Source organism: Mastomys coucha, unplaced genomic scaffold, assembly GCF_008632895.1.
Source record: "Mastomys coucha isolate ucsf_1 unplaced genomic scaffold, UCSF_Mcou_1 pScaffold8, whole genome shotgun sequence".
Lineage (NCBI taxonomy): Eukaryota > Metazoa > Chordata > Mammalia > Rodentia > Muridae > Mastomys > Mastomys coucha.
In genome coordinates this window covers 3,634,857-3,651,542 of record NW_022196914.1, presented here as the reverse complement: position 1 = coordinate 3,651,542, position 16,686 = coordinate 3,634,857, and the positions used below count along the sequence as shown (strand labels likewise).

At 44.3% G+C, this 16,686-nt stretch overlaps 1 protein-coding gene across 4 annotated transcripts in view; it reads right to left on the bottom strand.

Annotated features, from left to right (window-relative positions):
- Positions 1 to 16,686, bottom strand: part of Lifr (LIF receptor subunit alpha) — a 94,358-nt gene that overhangs the window by 31,414 nt on the left and 46,258 nt on the right. For all 4 annotated transcript variants that reach the window (XM_031360750.1, XM_031360748.1, XM_031360751.1 and 1 more), the window contains exons 3-7: positions 15,425 to 15,536; positions 12,697 to 12,827; positions 7,913 to 8,076; positions 5,379 to 5,553; positions 2,996 to 3,250 (exon numbers count right to left, since the gene is read on the bottom strand). In XM_031360750.1, coding sequence (XP_031216610.1) covers positions 2,996 to 3,250; positions 5,379 to 5,553; positions 7,913 to 8,076; positions 12,697 to 12,827; positions 15,425 to 15,536 — 837 coding nt within the window. The remainder of the gene's footprint in view (positions 1 to 2,995; positions 3,251 to 5,378; positions 5,554 to 7,912; positions 8,077 to 12,696; positions 12,828 to 15,424; positions 15,537 to 16,686) is intronic.

Genomic DNA, 16,686 nt, shown 5'->3' with positions numbered 1-16,686 from the left:
CACATGGTATGCACTCTCTGATAAGTGGATATTAGCCCAGAAGATTGGAATACATGAAGTACAATCCAGAAACCACAAGAAACTCAAGAAGAAGGAAGACCAAAATGTGGACAATTCATTCCTTCTTAAAAGGGGGAACAAAATACCCATGGAAGGAGTTGCAGAGACTAACTATGGAACAGAGACTGAAGGAAGAGCAATCCAGCCTGATATAGCTGTCTCCTGAGAGGCTCTGACAGTACCTGACTAATACAGAAATAGAAGCTCACAGCCATCCATTGAACTGAGTACAGGATCCCCAATGAAGGAGTTAGAGAAAGGACTCAAGGAGCTGAAGGGTTTGTAGTCCCTTAGGAGGAACAATTAACTAGCACCCTCAGAGCTCCCAGGGACTAAACTACCAACCAAAGAGTACACATGGTGGGACTAATTGTTCCAGCAGCATTGTGTATAGTATAGGATGGCCTAGTAGGTCATCAATGAGAGGAGAAGTCCTTGGCCCTGTAAAGGTTCTATGCCCCAGCATAGGGGAATGCCAGGGCCAGGAGAGGGTGGGGTGGTGAGCAGGGGGAGGGGGGAGGGAACAGGGGTTTGTTCTTGTTGTTGGTTTTTTTTGTTTTGTTTTGGTTTGGTTTTTGGGGTTTTTTGGAGGGGAAACTGGGAAAGGAGATATCGTATGACATATAAATAAGGAAAATATCTAATAATAAAATAAGATGTAATTTTAAAAAGCTATTAAATGGTGCCATGGTGCACATACCTTTAATCCTACTGTCTAGAAGAGGAAGACTGACTTCTGTGAGTTTGAGGCCAGCCAGAGCTAGAGAGTGAGACAATGTCTCCAAAGCCCCAAAACAAAACCAAACTGACATCAGAAAACACTAAGTTGCGAGGAATAAATTCAACCAGAGACACTCAAGATCTTGGATTGCTACAGTAGTTTACTAAGTGGGTATGCAAGACTCAGGCTGTAAGAATGAGTCTTACATTCATCTACATGTGAGTCTGAATGTGTTCAGAGGGGGAAAACAATTTTAAAGGTCTTTTTTATTTTTTTATTAAATGGAGGATTAACAGTATAGCTTTAAGGGAAAGCAAAATAGAACAACAACAAAAACAAAGTAGCAATCTTGACCTGGACTTTATTCTAAAACCTGTTCTGGAAGTTTCTGACTCAATTTGTCTGGTGGGAAAAGCTACTGTTACACCACCCTGAGCGAATGGACAGCGAGTCACATTTCAACCTTCCAAAGAAAGATTGAATATGACTTTAAGAGTTCTACTCCAGTGCTATGCATGATAAAATATCAAAATGTCTGAGATCACAGAAATGGAAACAACACATCTATAGTGTGTACTCTCATTTTTTTAACTTTTCTTTTGTTGGGAGACAGTGTCTCAGGTAGACCAGGTAGGCCTGGGGCTGGCTAACGAGGAGGGTGAGCTTGAAGTCCCAGTCTCCTGCCTGTCCTGTGGAGTGGCTAGGGTTGTATTACAAGCCTATGTGCTTGCCACTACCTGACTCCATTTAGGCAGTCTTGGGAAATGACCCCAAGGCCAATGGTCTCCCCACTAGGTTACTTTACAGCACCATATTCCCATGTTTTAAAAGTTTTTGTTTTTTCATGTGTGTGTGCATGCATGTGCAAACATGGTGTGTGTGTGTGTGTGTTTGTGTTTGATGTATTAAAGCTCTATTAGTTCTTGTTTTATGTGTACCAATGCTTTGAATATATGCTACATGTGTGCCTGGTGCCAGCAGGTGCCAGATGAGGGCCTCAGATAGATTCCCAGGAACCTGCGTTACAGATGGCTGGGAGCCATCATGTGGGTTCTGGGAAGGGATCAGGGTCCTCTGGAAATGCTGCAAGTATTCTGAATTCCTGGACCCTCTCTCCAGCCCTCCTTTTACACTTGTAAGTGGGCAGCTCACTTCACTGTCACCCCCGAAGTGACTTCACTACGCTCCCACTGCCTCTCATTTTAGACTCCAGTTCATTTGGAGAGCTGTTACAAAGAATCTCCCCACATCCCACGAGGAAGAAAAGGCAATGTGAAAAACTTAAATGTGAACCTAAGCTAACTGTGCCTTGGGTTCCAAAAGGAAATGCTGCCAAGACAAAAGGAGGATCAATCTGACAGCCACCGGACTCTCTCAGGTCCTGACAACATCTGGGCATCTGAAGGGGGTTCTTCATTAAGTGTCATAAAGGCATGAAATCCTTAAAACAGAAGAAACATCGCAACATCCACTGGAACTGCTGCACACACCTTTATTCACGAGTCCCAGAGACCAACCTCAGAACCTAAACATTCTCAGTTCAGGACACAAGGGCATCAAGGCTGCAGGTAGCCCCATAGGGGAAGAAGTAGAAAGTTCAATGTCAAAACTAAAAGTCCTAAACACACAATCATCTACAGACATTCTGCACAAGCTTCCTGGGAAGAGCAGCCCAACACCACAACTTCTAGACTTTAGGGTACACGAGTGGGTGGTCACCTCCCTGAGTGAGGGCGCCCACATTACAGGCAGAATGAATGAAGGATAAGACTTCTCACCTCTTGTCTTTTGCTGTCCTCAAACATGCTACTTAAAAACTGGACACACGATACAGTATGAAATATTTGAGCCTGGCTACTTAAGGGTTTATGCAAGTAAAAAGGAAAACAAATGTGTATGAAATTATTCCTAAGCAATGTCCAAGTAAGAAAAACTACACACACTAAGGACTTCAAATCAATTCTGAAGTTAAGAATTTAAACTAAACCCCAGTTGCTAGATGTCTCAACCTCATTATGAAACTTAGAACTGGTATAGGAATTGGTATGAAAGAAATAAGTTCTGGTCTCCTATGCAAGTGTTCTAGAGACTATGTATGGTATTTGTATTAAACAAGGAAATAAGGAAGGAATAGAATCAGCTCACAGAAAAGAAATTAAGGTTGGAAAGGGACCAATTCCGGTCGAGAGGAACTATTTGACACGATCTACTTACAGCCTGAAAAGACAACCGTCCCATACACATCGTCATTTGTGATGAAAACGATGTTTGTTCCACTGTTTTCAGAAACAGGTATGTTCAGGATATGGATTGCAACGGTTTCCCCATAAAGATGGATGAGAGGACGAAACGTATTGCCAATCTGTCCTGAAAGCACTCTCGTTGGACTCATACAACAAATTGTCATGTTTGAGCCAGCAAGTACCACTTTATCTTGAGGGAAAACATTAGACTCAGTATTACGAATCCCTAGGAAAAAAAACAAGAGGAATCACACACACTTCAGACATCTTTTACACAAACCTGTCTTACAGCATCCTTTCTGACTCCTAGGATGAGTTTTATTTTCATTTATTTACTTATTTTTTTCTTTCTTTTCTTTTTTTGGTTTTTTGAGACAAGGTTTCTCTGTGTAGCCCTGGCTGTCCTGGAACTCACTCTGTAGACCAGGCTGGCCTCAAACTCAGAAATCTGCCTGCCTCTGCCTCCCAAGTGCGGGGATTAAAGGCATGCGTCACACTGCCCGGCTTCTATTTCTTTTTGTATGTGTGTGTGATGTATGAATACACTCGTATATGTGTATGGAGACTAAAAGGTGACATAGAGTGTCTTTCTCAATGTCTCTCTACTCTGTCTTGAGATAGGGGCTCTCACTGAACCTGGATCTCACTAATTTAGCTAGACCAGATAGAAGTAGAAGCTCTGATATCTACCCACCCTCAGAGACTTAGGGTTGTCGATGTTACCATGCCCTTTTGAGGGAGGTGCTGGGGAGTCAAACTTGGGGCCACAGAACTGCCTGAGTGGAAGGCACTTTCCCAACAGAGTGCTCCTCACTTTTATTATTTTAAAACAAGGTGTTATTCTGTAACTCAGAATGGCTTGGATTTCACCCTGGAGCCAAGGCTGGCCTAAAGCTAGCAATAATCTTCCTGTCTCTGCTCCATGCTGGGATTACAGGCATAAACCACCACATTAGAGAGCTTTTAAAATAGTTCAATATCTACAAAATATACTGTAGACGTTATGAAATAATGCAGAGCCAAATGCAAAGCACAACACTCGGGTTTCAAAGAAGCAAGGCACAAATACAAAGTGAAACTGTGACTTTATTTACTTATGCGCAGACAGAATCAGATCACAGGCCATTGTTGAAGGCCACAGGTTAATTTTTAAGGGTTTATATACACATGCAGAAGATGCACACCGGACCACTCGATAAGTGCGTTTATTCTTTTGAAACTCTTCTGTGTTCTTAGAGTAGGTGTGCTTTTCATCAGCAAACAAGTGGGGAGCACTGCGCACCCTAACTCACAGCTGCTGCTTTAATCACACCCTTGCAGGTCAAGGTCATGCACCCCAGCTCCACTCCTAACAGCTGGTGTTTACACAGTGACCTCTGGCCCCCTTTATCCCTCACTCTTTCCTGACATCTGGCTTCTAAGTCCACCACTCTACTGAAGGGACTCATGGGTCCCATGATCCAAGGGCCCTTTCTGATTTATGGTCCAAATACCTCCTCTTCAAACTCCGTCCTCTATTGGGTTCCACCACACTCAACTTTCTGGATCACTCTTAGTCCTATTGGCTATTGGCCTTCCCTCAGTATTTCTGTAGACAGAAGAGCTTCCAAGGGGAAGCTTCCATGTGCCCCAATTCCCTTTGGCCTTCAGAATTTAAACACTTCTAATCGCATATATCTTTGTGATTCCTAAAGGGACATCTCCAGCTACATCCACGTCTCTGGATGCCAGACTGACATTTCCAACTTCACTGCCTCAAGCTCAAGAGTATTAAAGATGAAACTGTCCTTTCCTACCCAAGTAGTTCCCATATTTTGTATGTCTGTGGGCAGCCTCTCACCCATTCCCCTCAGCCAACCAAAGTAACAGACACAGCTGAGAGACACAAGCACCTCGTCCCCAAATCCGATTCTCCTGCTCTCGTCCCTCCCTCCCTCTCTTCCTTTCTAAACTCAGCTGTCCTGGGTTATATTTACATGTCTTGCTCAACTGCCCCAGAGTCTCCTTATTTATCCAGCTGCTTCCGGCCCTTCCTTATCTGATGTTGCTCCACAGCCTGTCCACTTGTAATGAACACTGGATGGTTTCTGGACTTCATTTTATTGACCCTGATGACCCGGGGCCCCTGCTCACTCTGCCAGAATTTTACATCTGTTAGAGGAGTTGTATTTAATAGACACATGATTTTCAGCACAGCCTTCTGGAACAGGTCTTAGATTTCTTTAATCTACAGTTCTGGGGTGGCCACTCTGGAAGATAGTTACCTGGTTTGAAAAACACTAAAGGCATATACCACCTCTTACTCTTAAGCAATCTAACCCATGTGAACCAATGGTCTGTAAAAGTAAGCTTACAGGAGATGTTCTTCAGCGGGCTCCAGTCACTCCACTCTTTATACCCGGAGAAATGAGGATAGTCAATGTGCCATCTAATGCTCACAGAGTGAGTGGCACATTGCAAGGGCAGGTCTGAGGTCCAGTTCCAGTGGTGATCTGTATCTTTACCACTCAGCATTGCATTGAGTGACACCTGAAAATAAACACAAAATTATGCTTCCAAATAACGCTAATGTTCTGCCTTTCTCTAGGATAAACGGACGGAAAGGCCTCATAGAATATGTGTGGTCAGCCACCGAGTGACGCTATAAAGGTAAATGGTCTGCACCACTGTACAACGGTCTGTTTCTACACAGTGTAACAAGAGCGTTAGACCAATACAATCATTACCCGATTATGTGCCCTTGTCAACATTTGGTCCTATGGGACTACCGTCCATTCCCTTACAGGGGTTGATATTCATCAAAACAGTCAATAAAACAACTAAGAAAATATACTGCTATAGAAACGGTTTCCAGATTCTCATGAAGGAAGGGGGAAAAAAATGGAGGATCTATATCTGAAAGAAGTAAATAAAGCCAGAGGGAACAGACAAAAAGAAAACAGAGCAAGGGCAGATGGGAAACAGGGTTGAGGGGTGGGAATCAAAGAAATCAAACAAGTTCTGAGGGTGAAAGATTGGACTATAATGAGCCTCTCACTGTTCAGCAGTATGAATGAAGCTACATGCGCACAATTAAGGAGCGGAGCATCCCCTTCAAAACCTTGATAAAACTTTCCAATGTGTAAGGTTAAACTAGCAACCCTGCCCAAGACATGCTGTGCCTTGCTCCCAGCGCTAGCCTCTCACGCTTCCAAAGGGAAGAGAGGGAGCTTCTGTCACCATCTTCTGTGTGCTAGCAGGCTTCTGATAGTTAAGTTAGAATCTCTCAGCAATTTACCACTCAGCCATCCATGTCTACGGAAGAGGGTCAGCTTCAGGGCCACAGAGAGATTTACACACAAAGGGAAACCGAAAAAAAATACCTAATACATTGGAATATTTTAAGGAGATTCATTCAGCCCAGAGAGAAATTATTATTGAATTAATTAATTGCAGAAACGAAACTTAATAAGGCATAGAAGTTCCATAAAAAGATGAGATTGAAGCTAATATCTGGAATATTACTCTACCTGTGCTAGTTCAACTACATTTGAAGAAGTTAGGAAACTGGGATGGGAATGAAGAGAGGAAGGGAGCAGGGAGCCAGGGAGCCAGAGACATGGTAGGTTAGGAAAGAGGAAAGGGCTCCCAACTTCCACTGGGCAGTTAATAAAACACTGCCCAGGAACTCTAAAGGAACCGCAGCGGGAGCCTGCTGCCTGGGGAATGGAGATGGGAACAGAAGGCATGAGCTGAAGGAGTTAAACATAGCTGCAATCCTAGGCCTGGGAAGGCTGAGGTCGCAGTGCTGCATGTTACAGTGAGGCCCTGTCTCCATACACAAATGCAAGCTTGTTCCCAAGGAGGGACAAGTGGGAAGGGGTGGGGAGAGGGGGCGCCCTTCAGGGCATCTCAGGGGTTCCCTGTGTCCATCTTCAGCTGTGTGGAACATTTCCCATGGCTGTTCACGGTCTGTACCTTAAATGAAACACTACTGCCTAGCATCCCTCTTGTCCCAGTATCCAAATGGCCCCTGTCCAACTTCTCATACCAGTTCCCCATGTTTTATAACAAGTGGAAAGCAAGTGTAAGTTGCAGAAACCCATAGAGATACTGAGTGGGGAGAGAGAGAGAAGAACTATATTTAACAATGCTATTTCAGACTGCTAAATTAAAGCTTACTGGTTTCTCAATTATTGTTTTTATTCTTGTTTTTATTATTATTACTATTATTATTAAGCCTGTTTCAAATATTCATTTTTTGTACAGTAATGGGCAAAGGAAAAATAACAGATTGAATAAAATAAACTGAAAATAAACTTTTATTTAATTTATGTAAGAGCAAGCATAAATGAAAGACTGGGCATTTATTGTATCCAAGTGGGGGAATCAGGGAATAGCTCTTCCCTTAATTTCTTAAACTTTGTATTATCATTACAAGTGATTTTTTTTTATTTCATTGCTAATTTTTGTGTCATTGTGTGTGTGTGTATGCCGTGTTAGTGTGTGTGCGTGTAAGTGTGGGCAAGCACATGCCACAGTGGACATAAGAGGTCAGAGGAGAACTTTCAGAACTCTGTTCTCCTCCTACCAGGGTTCCAGGATCAAACTCAGGCACCCAGGCTTGTATGGCCACCCTGTCAGCCTGACGTGAGTGAGGTGGTTTATTTTTTTTTTTTTGTTTTTTGTTTTTTTGGGGGGTGGGGGTGAGGATAGGGGTTTCAATACAGGGTCTCTCTGTATAGCCCTGGCTGTTTGTGAATGATTTTTAAGTCACATCATAGGGCTCTTAAAGAACCCCTAATCTATTTCTTCAATAATTCCCAAACTCATGGATGCCACCTTGAAAGCTTTAAGAGCTGTGAGGTTTTGTTGTCTCAGAGAGAAATGTATTTTTGCCCAAACTTACTAGTGCTATGGGTTCTGTCCTTGGATTCTGTAGAACCTTAATCTCCCAGGTGGCATTGGAGGGGTAAGGGAGTGCAGAAGCTCTGTCGTTCCACTTCAGTAGTAACGAGGAGGTGAAGAAGTCAGCAGACAAATTCAGGACTTCGGGAGTAGCTGGAATTAAAGCTTAAAACGGAAGAAAAGCAAAGATGGTTAGTTAAATAATATATTTTTCACAGTGTACTTCAATTTATCAGTAACTTCTAAACTCCATAAATAAATAACTAATAATGTGGCATGAAAATAAACCCTTGAAAAAAACCCTGTTGCTGTGGGGGGGGAGTAGGGGGGGAGGAAGAGATTGAGGTCTTTATTTGTACAGGAAGCTCCTGGTAATGAAAGGGACAAACTTGGGAAAACTGTCAGCTGGCTGTTTCAAATGCATGACACATTTCCTACTGCAGGCAGCAGCAGGGTTCCCACAATACCAGTGTCACCTGGCTGGGGACCTGAAAGGAAGCAGCCAAGGAGCTCGTTTGGGGTGGCCTGAGTTTAAGAACATGAACAGCTGGGACAGAGCTTCCGTGCTCTCATGGCCACTCATGTGTCTTCCAGCAGCAGAGCTTCTCACGTGAGGGGATGCAACCCACTTAAAGAATTCAAAGAGCTGCTCCAAGTTGAGGGTGTCATTAAACAACAGAGACGGTTCTAATGACTTTGGTTCTGAGTGCAGAAATCAAAGGCCAACCCTGAAGGGCAGGAGGAAAGAGGTCTACAAAGGCTGGCTCAATGCGGTATGCAGGACCACACAGTTGAGAAGCAGCAAGTGTCAAGTAGTCCAAATAAGATGGAGTTCAGGGAGAAGAAAGGAGAATACAGAGTGGAACAAGGGTGTGGTCCTTTGTTAGTTTGCTATGGCTGTGTTAAAACATCATAGTCCAGGCAACCCGAAGAAGAAGGGCTCATCTGGCCTTACAGCTGTAGCTCTGACACTGAATTATAGAAAGTAAGAGATACATACACCTTGCTTGAGAATTTGGGGATGTGCGGAGGGAAGCTGTAACCTGAAGTAAGGTAGCAGGAGGGTTAATGCTTAAGTTTGCTGGTCTCCCTGCCCATGGCACATGATCAAAGCCTCAGTGGGAAACAAGGTACATGTGTGACCTTGTCAATGCCGGTGGCACAAACAGACATAGACATTGCTGCAAGATTCTTCTTCAAATGACAGGCGTGTGAGGATAAGTCAGAGAAAATCCAAAGATGGGCCCTTTCTTTTCTTTCTTCTACTTCTTATGAAGTTCCATGGATACTGAAGTCATGGTAAGTGAGAAACTCAAGAGTAAATAAACGTCCAGGGGTAAGTTAGCTGACTGTCAAACATGGGCAGAATAAGCCATTATCAACCTGTCAGTCCTAGAACCTAAAAAATAAGCTTGTAAAGTTTGGTTTTACTAAAATTTTACGGACACGGCATTTTGTACAAGATTTAATAGAGATCTGCAGGACCTGGAATGTGTGGATTTGAAGTCTGAGCTACAGAACCAAGTCAGTTACATCTCATGGAGCATGCGTGATTCACAGAGAGCACAGAGCATTCATGCTTCACAGAGAACCCTGACATGGAAGCTGCACACGACAGCAAGGTTAAGTGAGAAGCACCATCTCACAGAGCATGCATGCTTCACAGAGGGCACAGAGCATGCGTGCTTCACAGAGGGCACAGAGCATGCGTGCTTCACAGAGGGCACAGAGCATACGTGCTTCATGGAGAACTCTGACATGGAAGCTGCACACGACACAAGGTGGATCTGGTGCCAAAGAGTTGATCCAGGCCCCAGAACAAAGCTAGCAGCACCCAAGGCTGTGATTCATGACATCAAAGCACCGTGATTTAAACGTGACGACACAGGCATCCTGCAGCAATGCTAGCTTGTTGGAGAGACTTCCCTGCCACAACTAACACTGGAGGCTTTTTGATAAGCCATATAGAGACCTACTACTACAGGAACTTTCTAAAATACATACACATATGAATGGAATCTAAATGAATGGAGTCACCATATAATGGGTGAGGCAATGTCCCAACAGGACATATTGTGCTAACAAGTAACACCTCCAAATGCTAGAAAATGGGTTATATCTTACTGAGTCATTGGCCAAAGAAGTCCCATACCACCACCACCACCCGCAAACATCAGAGATGCTTGTCAACTCTACTGGTTATTCTCCATAACTTAATGGAAAGGCCCTATTTGCTGAAAACACAACTTCCTTATGCCACTGAACTTTGAGAAATTGAGCTGTACCCAACTAGAACCTTCATCCCTACTGACTAGCATTTATGGTACTGCAGGACACATTTGCATACTACTGGAGGGGAAAAGTAATTGTAAATTTCTAAATTCAAGCCCTGTGACTTACCAGCAACCTACTTGCATGATGGACTGGTGCGATAGTGGTATGAATGTAACCAACTATATATATTCTGATAGGATTTTTAAGGCCTACCCCATGAGATGGAACCCATACGTGACATCCTAGAGTAGCCAAGAACCTGAGACTAGTAGGCCATGGGCCCTAGGGGAAAACCTACGACTACTTTTCTGCTAACGGATCATAGCAGTAAGATGTCTCCTAATGACATATTGCTATACCCATAGATCAGAGCACTGCTTGATGCTCATCAGAGTAGCTTATTCTTGCAGTAGACAGTAATTAACACAGAGACCTGCAACTGGACAACGTGCAGAGTGAGACAGTTTAGAGCACTCAGTTGTAAATGGAATACCTGTGTCAAACCCCTCCCCACGAGGATCTATGTAAAAGAAGAGGTGGAAAGACAGTAAGAACCAGGGGTGGCGGCCTTGAAGGGGACACTGTCCTCCAGACACAGCCTGGCTGACATGAACGCAGAGGCTGTGGCAGCACTCACAGGACCTGCACAGGTTCAAACCAGAAAAATCCCAGGGCTGAGAAAGGGAAGTGGGCAAAGTCCTACCCTAAACTCCTAACCAAGAAGCTATTTGCAATTGATGCTTGATAGGAAAGGGGAAATCAGGTGTCCTCCAATGGAGTGCCACTGGGTATCAACCACACCTGGGGGCAGGCTCTAAGCCTGGGAGCAGCCAAAAAAAAAAATGACTCCATGTTTTTGTGTGTGTGCTTTTTGTTTTGTTTTGTTTGTCTTGATTTTCTTTTTCATTGTTTTTTCTTTCCAGTTTGTTTTGATTTTAGGGTTTTTGTTTGTTTCTTCACATGAATTTGACTAAGTAGGGAAGTGGGGATCTGGGAGGATTTAGGGGACAGAAAAGATGTGATCAATGTGATTTTCACCACTGTATATAGTTTTAAATAAAATATTTAAATATACATATAGTAGAAAAGAACAAAGAAAGAAAGGGGAGAGAGAGAGAGAGAGAAAGGAGGAAGACAGAAGATGTTCCTTCCCTAAGAAACCCACATAACCTACTCTTCAGAAATAGGGTCACTGTCCCTACTTCGCTGAGAGACAGACACTGAAGGCCACGATGACAAATGAAAGGATTAAAGAGACAAAATCTCATTTTTCTTTCCCTTCTCTTCACAATGGCAAACAAGCTGCCCAGAGAGCCTGTGAACTGCTGTCTTTTGGGCTAAAACAGACATCAAGGGGCAGTTTTAACCTGCTCTTTAGAAACTCAAAACTTTCCAGATAGAAAGGAATTTACATTGACAATGGCTCAGCTAGCACCTCACCCCCACTGCCACCTGTGTGTCCAGCTGAGGACAATGTGTGGGATCTGTTCTCTCCTTCCACCTATGTGTGAGCGCTGGCCACTGAACTCCACTTGTCCCGGATGCTTGGCAAGTGCTTTACCTCCTTCAGTGGGCAATCAGGAAAGACTATGTCTGACATATAATCTTTTCCAACACATATACTCCACAAAAGTGGACAAATCAGAGTTGACTTTTTCTTCACCCCGCAGTCTAAACGTCGGGAACCTTACACGGCTCACCATGATCCTATGACGCCAACCTCTCAGGGGTGAAAAGCTCCCAGACCTCTTGACTGCCATGAGAGAAACCTGTGAAATTCAAGTTCTGTATCTGTCTGCCTGAGTTGCCTCTGTCCTCCCTCTGTACTGGAGGCCAGTGTCCTAGGTGTTCATGCAGAGAGCCTTGCCAACTGCCTGTGAACAGTACAGAAGAACACGAGGTCCTTGGCCCTTCCCTCACAGAACACACTTCCTGTGATGTAAACACGTAGTAAGCACCAAGCTATACAACGGATGGACTATGAATTCGACTGAGGGAACTTGCCACAAAGGACTACAGGAGCATGTGCAAGTGTGAGTGGACAGTGGGACAGGGTCACCTCTGGGGTGGTCGGTGACTACACTCCTAGAACAAAGAACCCCTGAGACATGCTGGGGTCCGTGCAGGCATCGAGGCTACTAGAGCCAGGATAGAGACCAAGAAAGGGAAGGACCTCCACTTCCTCTGTTCTCACTGGAAGATATATCTGCTCCTCTCCTCAGTGAGGACGGGGGAGTGAATGGCAGCAGTAACATAAACGAAATTCAACAAATCATAGGTTTGGGCCAGCGACCCAGCACCATAGTATCAACAGAGACTTTGTTCATTTAAGATTAATTTCCACCTGGTGTGGTGACACACATCTCTGAGCCCGACTCTCAGGACTGGAGGCTGGAAACCACAAGTTCAAGGCTAGCCTGAGCTCCGTGGCAAGCTCCTGTGGCCAGAGGGAAAAGCAAATGCTTTTGATGATGATAACAAACAGGACAGAATTTTCTTTTAAGAACTTACAGACATCCTTTTCATTCAGTGTGAATTTACTCTGAAAGCCATTTAGATAATTTATTGTGACTTCGTGATCACCAGGTGACAGAGCTGGAATTTTAACGTTTGTTGTCTCCAATCGATGACAAGAATGGAACCTGTAATGAAAGAAAGGGAACTATAAATAGCAGATAAAAATAGTGCAATGCTCATAAAAGCTTGACTAACATTAGAAGCACTAGAAAGTGCCCTGTGCTTTTGTGTAATGTTGAGTTGTATGCACTATACGCTACGACCAAAAAAAAAAAAAAAAGAGGAGTTAATGGCAATATGAGGAAGAGGAAGCTGCCTGCCAGAACACACAGAGCAAGCTCTGAGGAGCCTCGAGGTTTGTACACTGTTCAAATCCCACCTCAACTTGCCAGAGCTTTGCTCCACACACACTGTTCCCAAACATGTATGCACAGAACACGAAGGGACCATCGCCCAGTGCCTCATAGTGGAAGCAGGGCTCGGCAGAGGCCATGGCAGAAGAGAAACTGGACACAGTGGTCCCTGTGCACATACCCACTCTTCTTACCAACCGGGCTCACAGTTAACTTCAACAAGACCTCATCATGTGGATGTAGAAGGCTTCTGATCCCGAGTCTCACAGACAACCACTGCTTTCCCTCTTGGGTTTCATGGCCCTTTGTATCTCTATGGGGCATATTCACATTCTTGTTTTTACGAATAAGAACTTTCCAGGCCTCCTGCAGCCCTCACCCAGAACGGAGCACAACCCTCTCTCTCCATTCGCTTAAGACTTTGGACTTGCCAGGCAGTGGTGGCGCATGCCTTTAATCCCAGCACTTGGGAGGCAGAGGCAGGCGGATTTCTGAGTTTGAGGCCAGCCTGGTCTACAGAGTGAGTTCCAGGACAGCCAGGGGTATACAAAGAAACTGTCTTGAAACCCCCGCCCCCCAAAAAAATAGACTTTGGACTTGATCCTCTAGGCTTGCATCTTTAACCTTATAACTGGAGATCATTAGAATTCTCCAAATCACACCATTTCATTTGTTTATCCTCGGTACAAAGTCTCTCTTTCTGCAAAGGAAGTTACAAATGTGTCTTCTGACATATTCCATGGTTTCTGTTCCTTTGCAAGTCACTTTACATTTCGGCCAGCAAGCCACCCACAGTACTACTGCTATCTGTTGTGAGCCCATGATGAGCAGGACCTAACTTTCTCCTCAGAGTGCCACAGTCAACATTCAAACCATTTACCCAAAGTTCCAGGATCTCCTCCCTAGGACTCAAGGTAAAACTGTCCTCTCTCCCTCTGAAAACAAGGAATGGCCATGTGACATTATGTGACCAGAAAAATCTGAAGCAAAGTCACAGTTATCCACTTAATAAAGTTCTAAAAGCCAACACAAGCTCTGTCCTTTTGGTCCCCTTACAATGACTTCATAATAAGAGGCTCAAGGTGGAAATCCCAGCTGATACCATAACCTGAAAACAGCCCTTCATCCTCATGAGTAAAGGTCTGAAGGCTGTTTCTGCAACATACTCTAACCTGTTTTAACGGACGAGCCTTCCTGGTGTCTGCAATAGTGCTTGGTAAAATACACAAAGGGGAATGTCTTTAGGCTCTGTCTAAACATGTGTCCATTTATATCAGGACCACTTGTTTGTAAACTGGGACTTGGAGATAAGCTAGCTAAACCTGTGGGGGTTTGCTAAGTAATTGATTGTCCTGCTGGGATTTTGAAAAAGTGAGAGATTCTGTGTAGGCCTCCATTCTACAAAGCAATGTGTCAAGCCCACCAAGATTACTTAAGCTATAAGGTGATGTTCAGAGCCTTCCCCTACCACCCAAGGCCACCCTCACCCTCCTACTTAATAACATGGACTCAGTGCTGGCTGAACTTTGTCACCTGCCTAGGAGAACTTATCTCCAAGACTCTACAGGAGCCAGACTTTACTAGCCCATCTAACTAGATCCGGCCAGTTTAGGTGTTTTATGGGACTTCTTATGAGTCTTTAAATAGAAAAGTCATCCTTCCCTTTCCTGCTTGCTTCTTCAAATGCAGACCTAAGGGTCATTCCTCATGTTATCATGAGATTCCTAAACCATCAGATTTCAGACAAGAGATGGCAAAGAAACCTGATGACAAGGACAGCCTCACTGACAACTGCGGCAGCCCTGGACTGCCCACAGCCGGACCGCTTCCCTGAGAGTTGACACCTGTGTGTGGAACTGCTGTTGCTGGCGTTTTCTATTAGGCACAGACATCAACCTGATAAAGGTAGACAACAGCTTGGAGTAGACCTGTCAAGCCCGCTGAGCAGATCAGTGCCCGTGGGAGGTACTACATCTCCATACTGCACACAGCAGAAGAAAAGCACTTTTGGTTAGCCGATCGAGTTCCCATCTGGACTAATATAAGACTTGAAATTTTTAAGAAAAAGGAGATTAAATACAAATGTCCTTTAAAAATCCAAGAACCAGGGGCTGGAGAGATGGCTCAGAGGTTAAGAGCACTGACTGCTCTTCCAGAGGTCCTGAGTAGAAATCCCAGCAACCACATGGCGGCTCACAACCATCTGTAATGGGGATCCGATGCCTTCTTCTGGTGTGTCTGAAGACAGCTACAGTGTAGTTACATATAATAAATAAATAAAACCTTTTTTAAAAAAAATCCAAGAACAAAACTGTCTCACTCAAAAATAAGCAGGGGAGAAGCTGCAGATGCACCCAGGATGTCCTTACCTGTCTTTAATGCAAATGTCTTTAACAGTTCCAGGGCTGACCCCATGGGGAGCTGGCCACGTGCAGTCCCACACTCGCATGTTGTTGGTTGTGCATTTCAAATCCTGTACCCCTAAAGAAGGAAAAACAACATGTACATACATGATACAGAGCATGTGTGTGCCTCTCAGGCAGGCCGAGGGGCGGTGTCTCCGTGGGGAGACAAGAGAGCATCCTGGGCCTCCAGAGGACGCTCTCTAGGAAGAAAGGCCTTGGCCACTAGCTACTGCTTTCCGGGTGCCTTGCTAACTTTTTGTGAGTTCGTTAAAATATTTTTTAAATTTCCTTAAGGCTATAATGCAGTCATCTCGCTTTCCCTTTCCTCCCTCTAAATTCCCATGTATACCCCCTTGCTCTCTTTCAAATTCACGGTCTTTCTCTCTTCAATTGTTGTTAATTGTTGTTACATGTACATGTGTGTATGTATCTATATATGTGTATGCCTGTGTATATGTATATACACAGATAGATGCATACACATGTATTCTTGAATACTTAAATATAACCTGTGTGGTCCACATAACATTACTTTTACGTAGTTTTCAGGGCTGACCATTTGCTCCTGGTTAACCGACTGGTATGCTCGTCCCTGGGTGTAACTATTTCTCCCACTCCTATCTTGGCAGTAACCAACAGCTTTCTGGTCTTCAGACCCACCCAACAAGAGGGAAGCCATGCCTGCCACTGGAAATCTAACCAACTACCTGAGGCTACTAAAGTCATGGACACTAGGAGAACCTACAACCACCACCTCACTAAGAAAACTCAATCCTGAACTGCACTCTAAACATCTGTCCTTATGTCCAGAGGGAAGTGTAGCCCTCATCCCTCATCAAGGAATCTTCTCTTTGTGACAGTGACCATTGCATAAAAGTTCAACTGATCCAAAGGGAAAACTCTGGAGACCAGAGCCAATGCATATGTCTACAACATAATTCTCATCTACACACAACCTAGGCGCAAGGATCACTGGAGAAAAGAGGTGAGAAGGTTGGAAAAGCCAGAGGAACAGGGAATTTGCTGTGTCTACTAGAAATGTCAGAGGCCCCAGCCAGGAGGTCTCACCAACAAGGCTGCCAAGGCATGACCTGAACAAGGAAGATATATGTTGACATGGGAGAACACTCAGAAGGCCTCACCCCTAGACAAAGAACTGCAGTCAACTAAGAAGAGAGAGAGAGAGAGAGAGAGAGAGAGAGAGTGTGTATGTGTGTGTGTGTGTG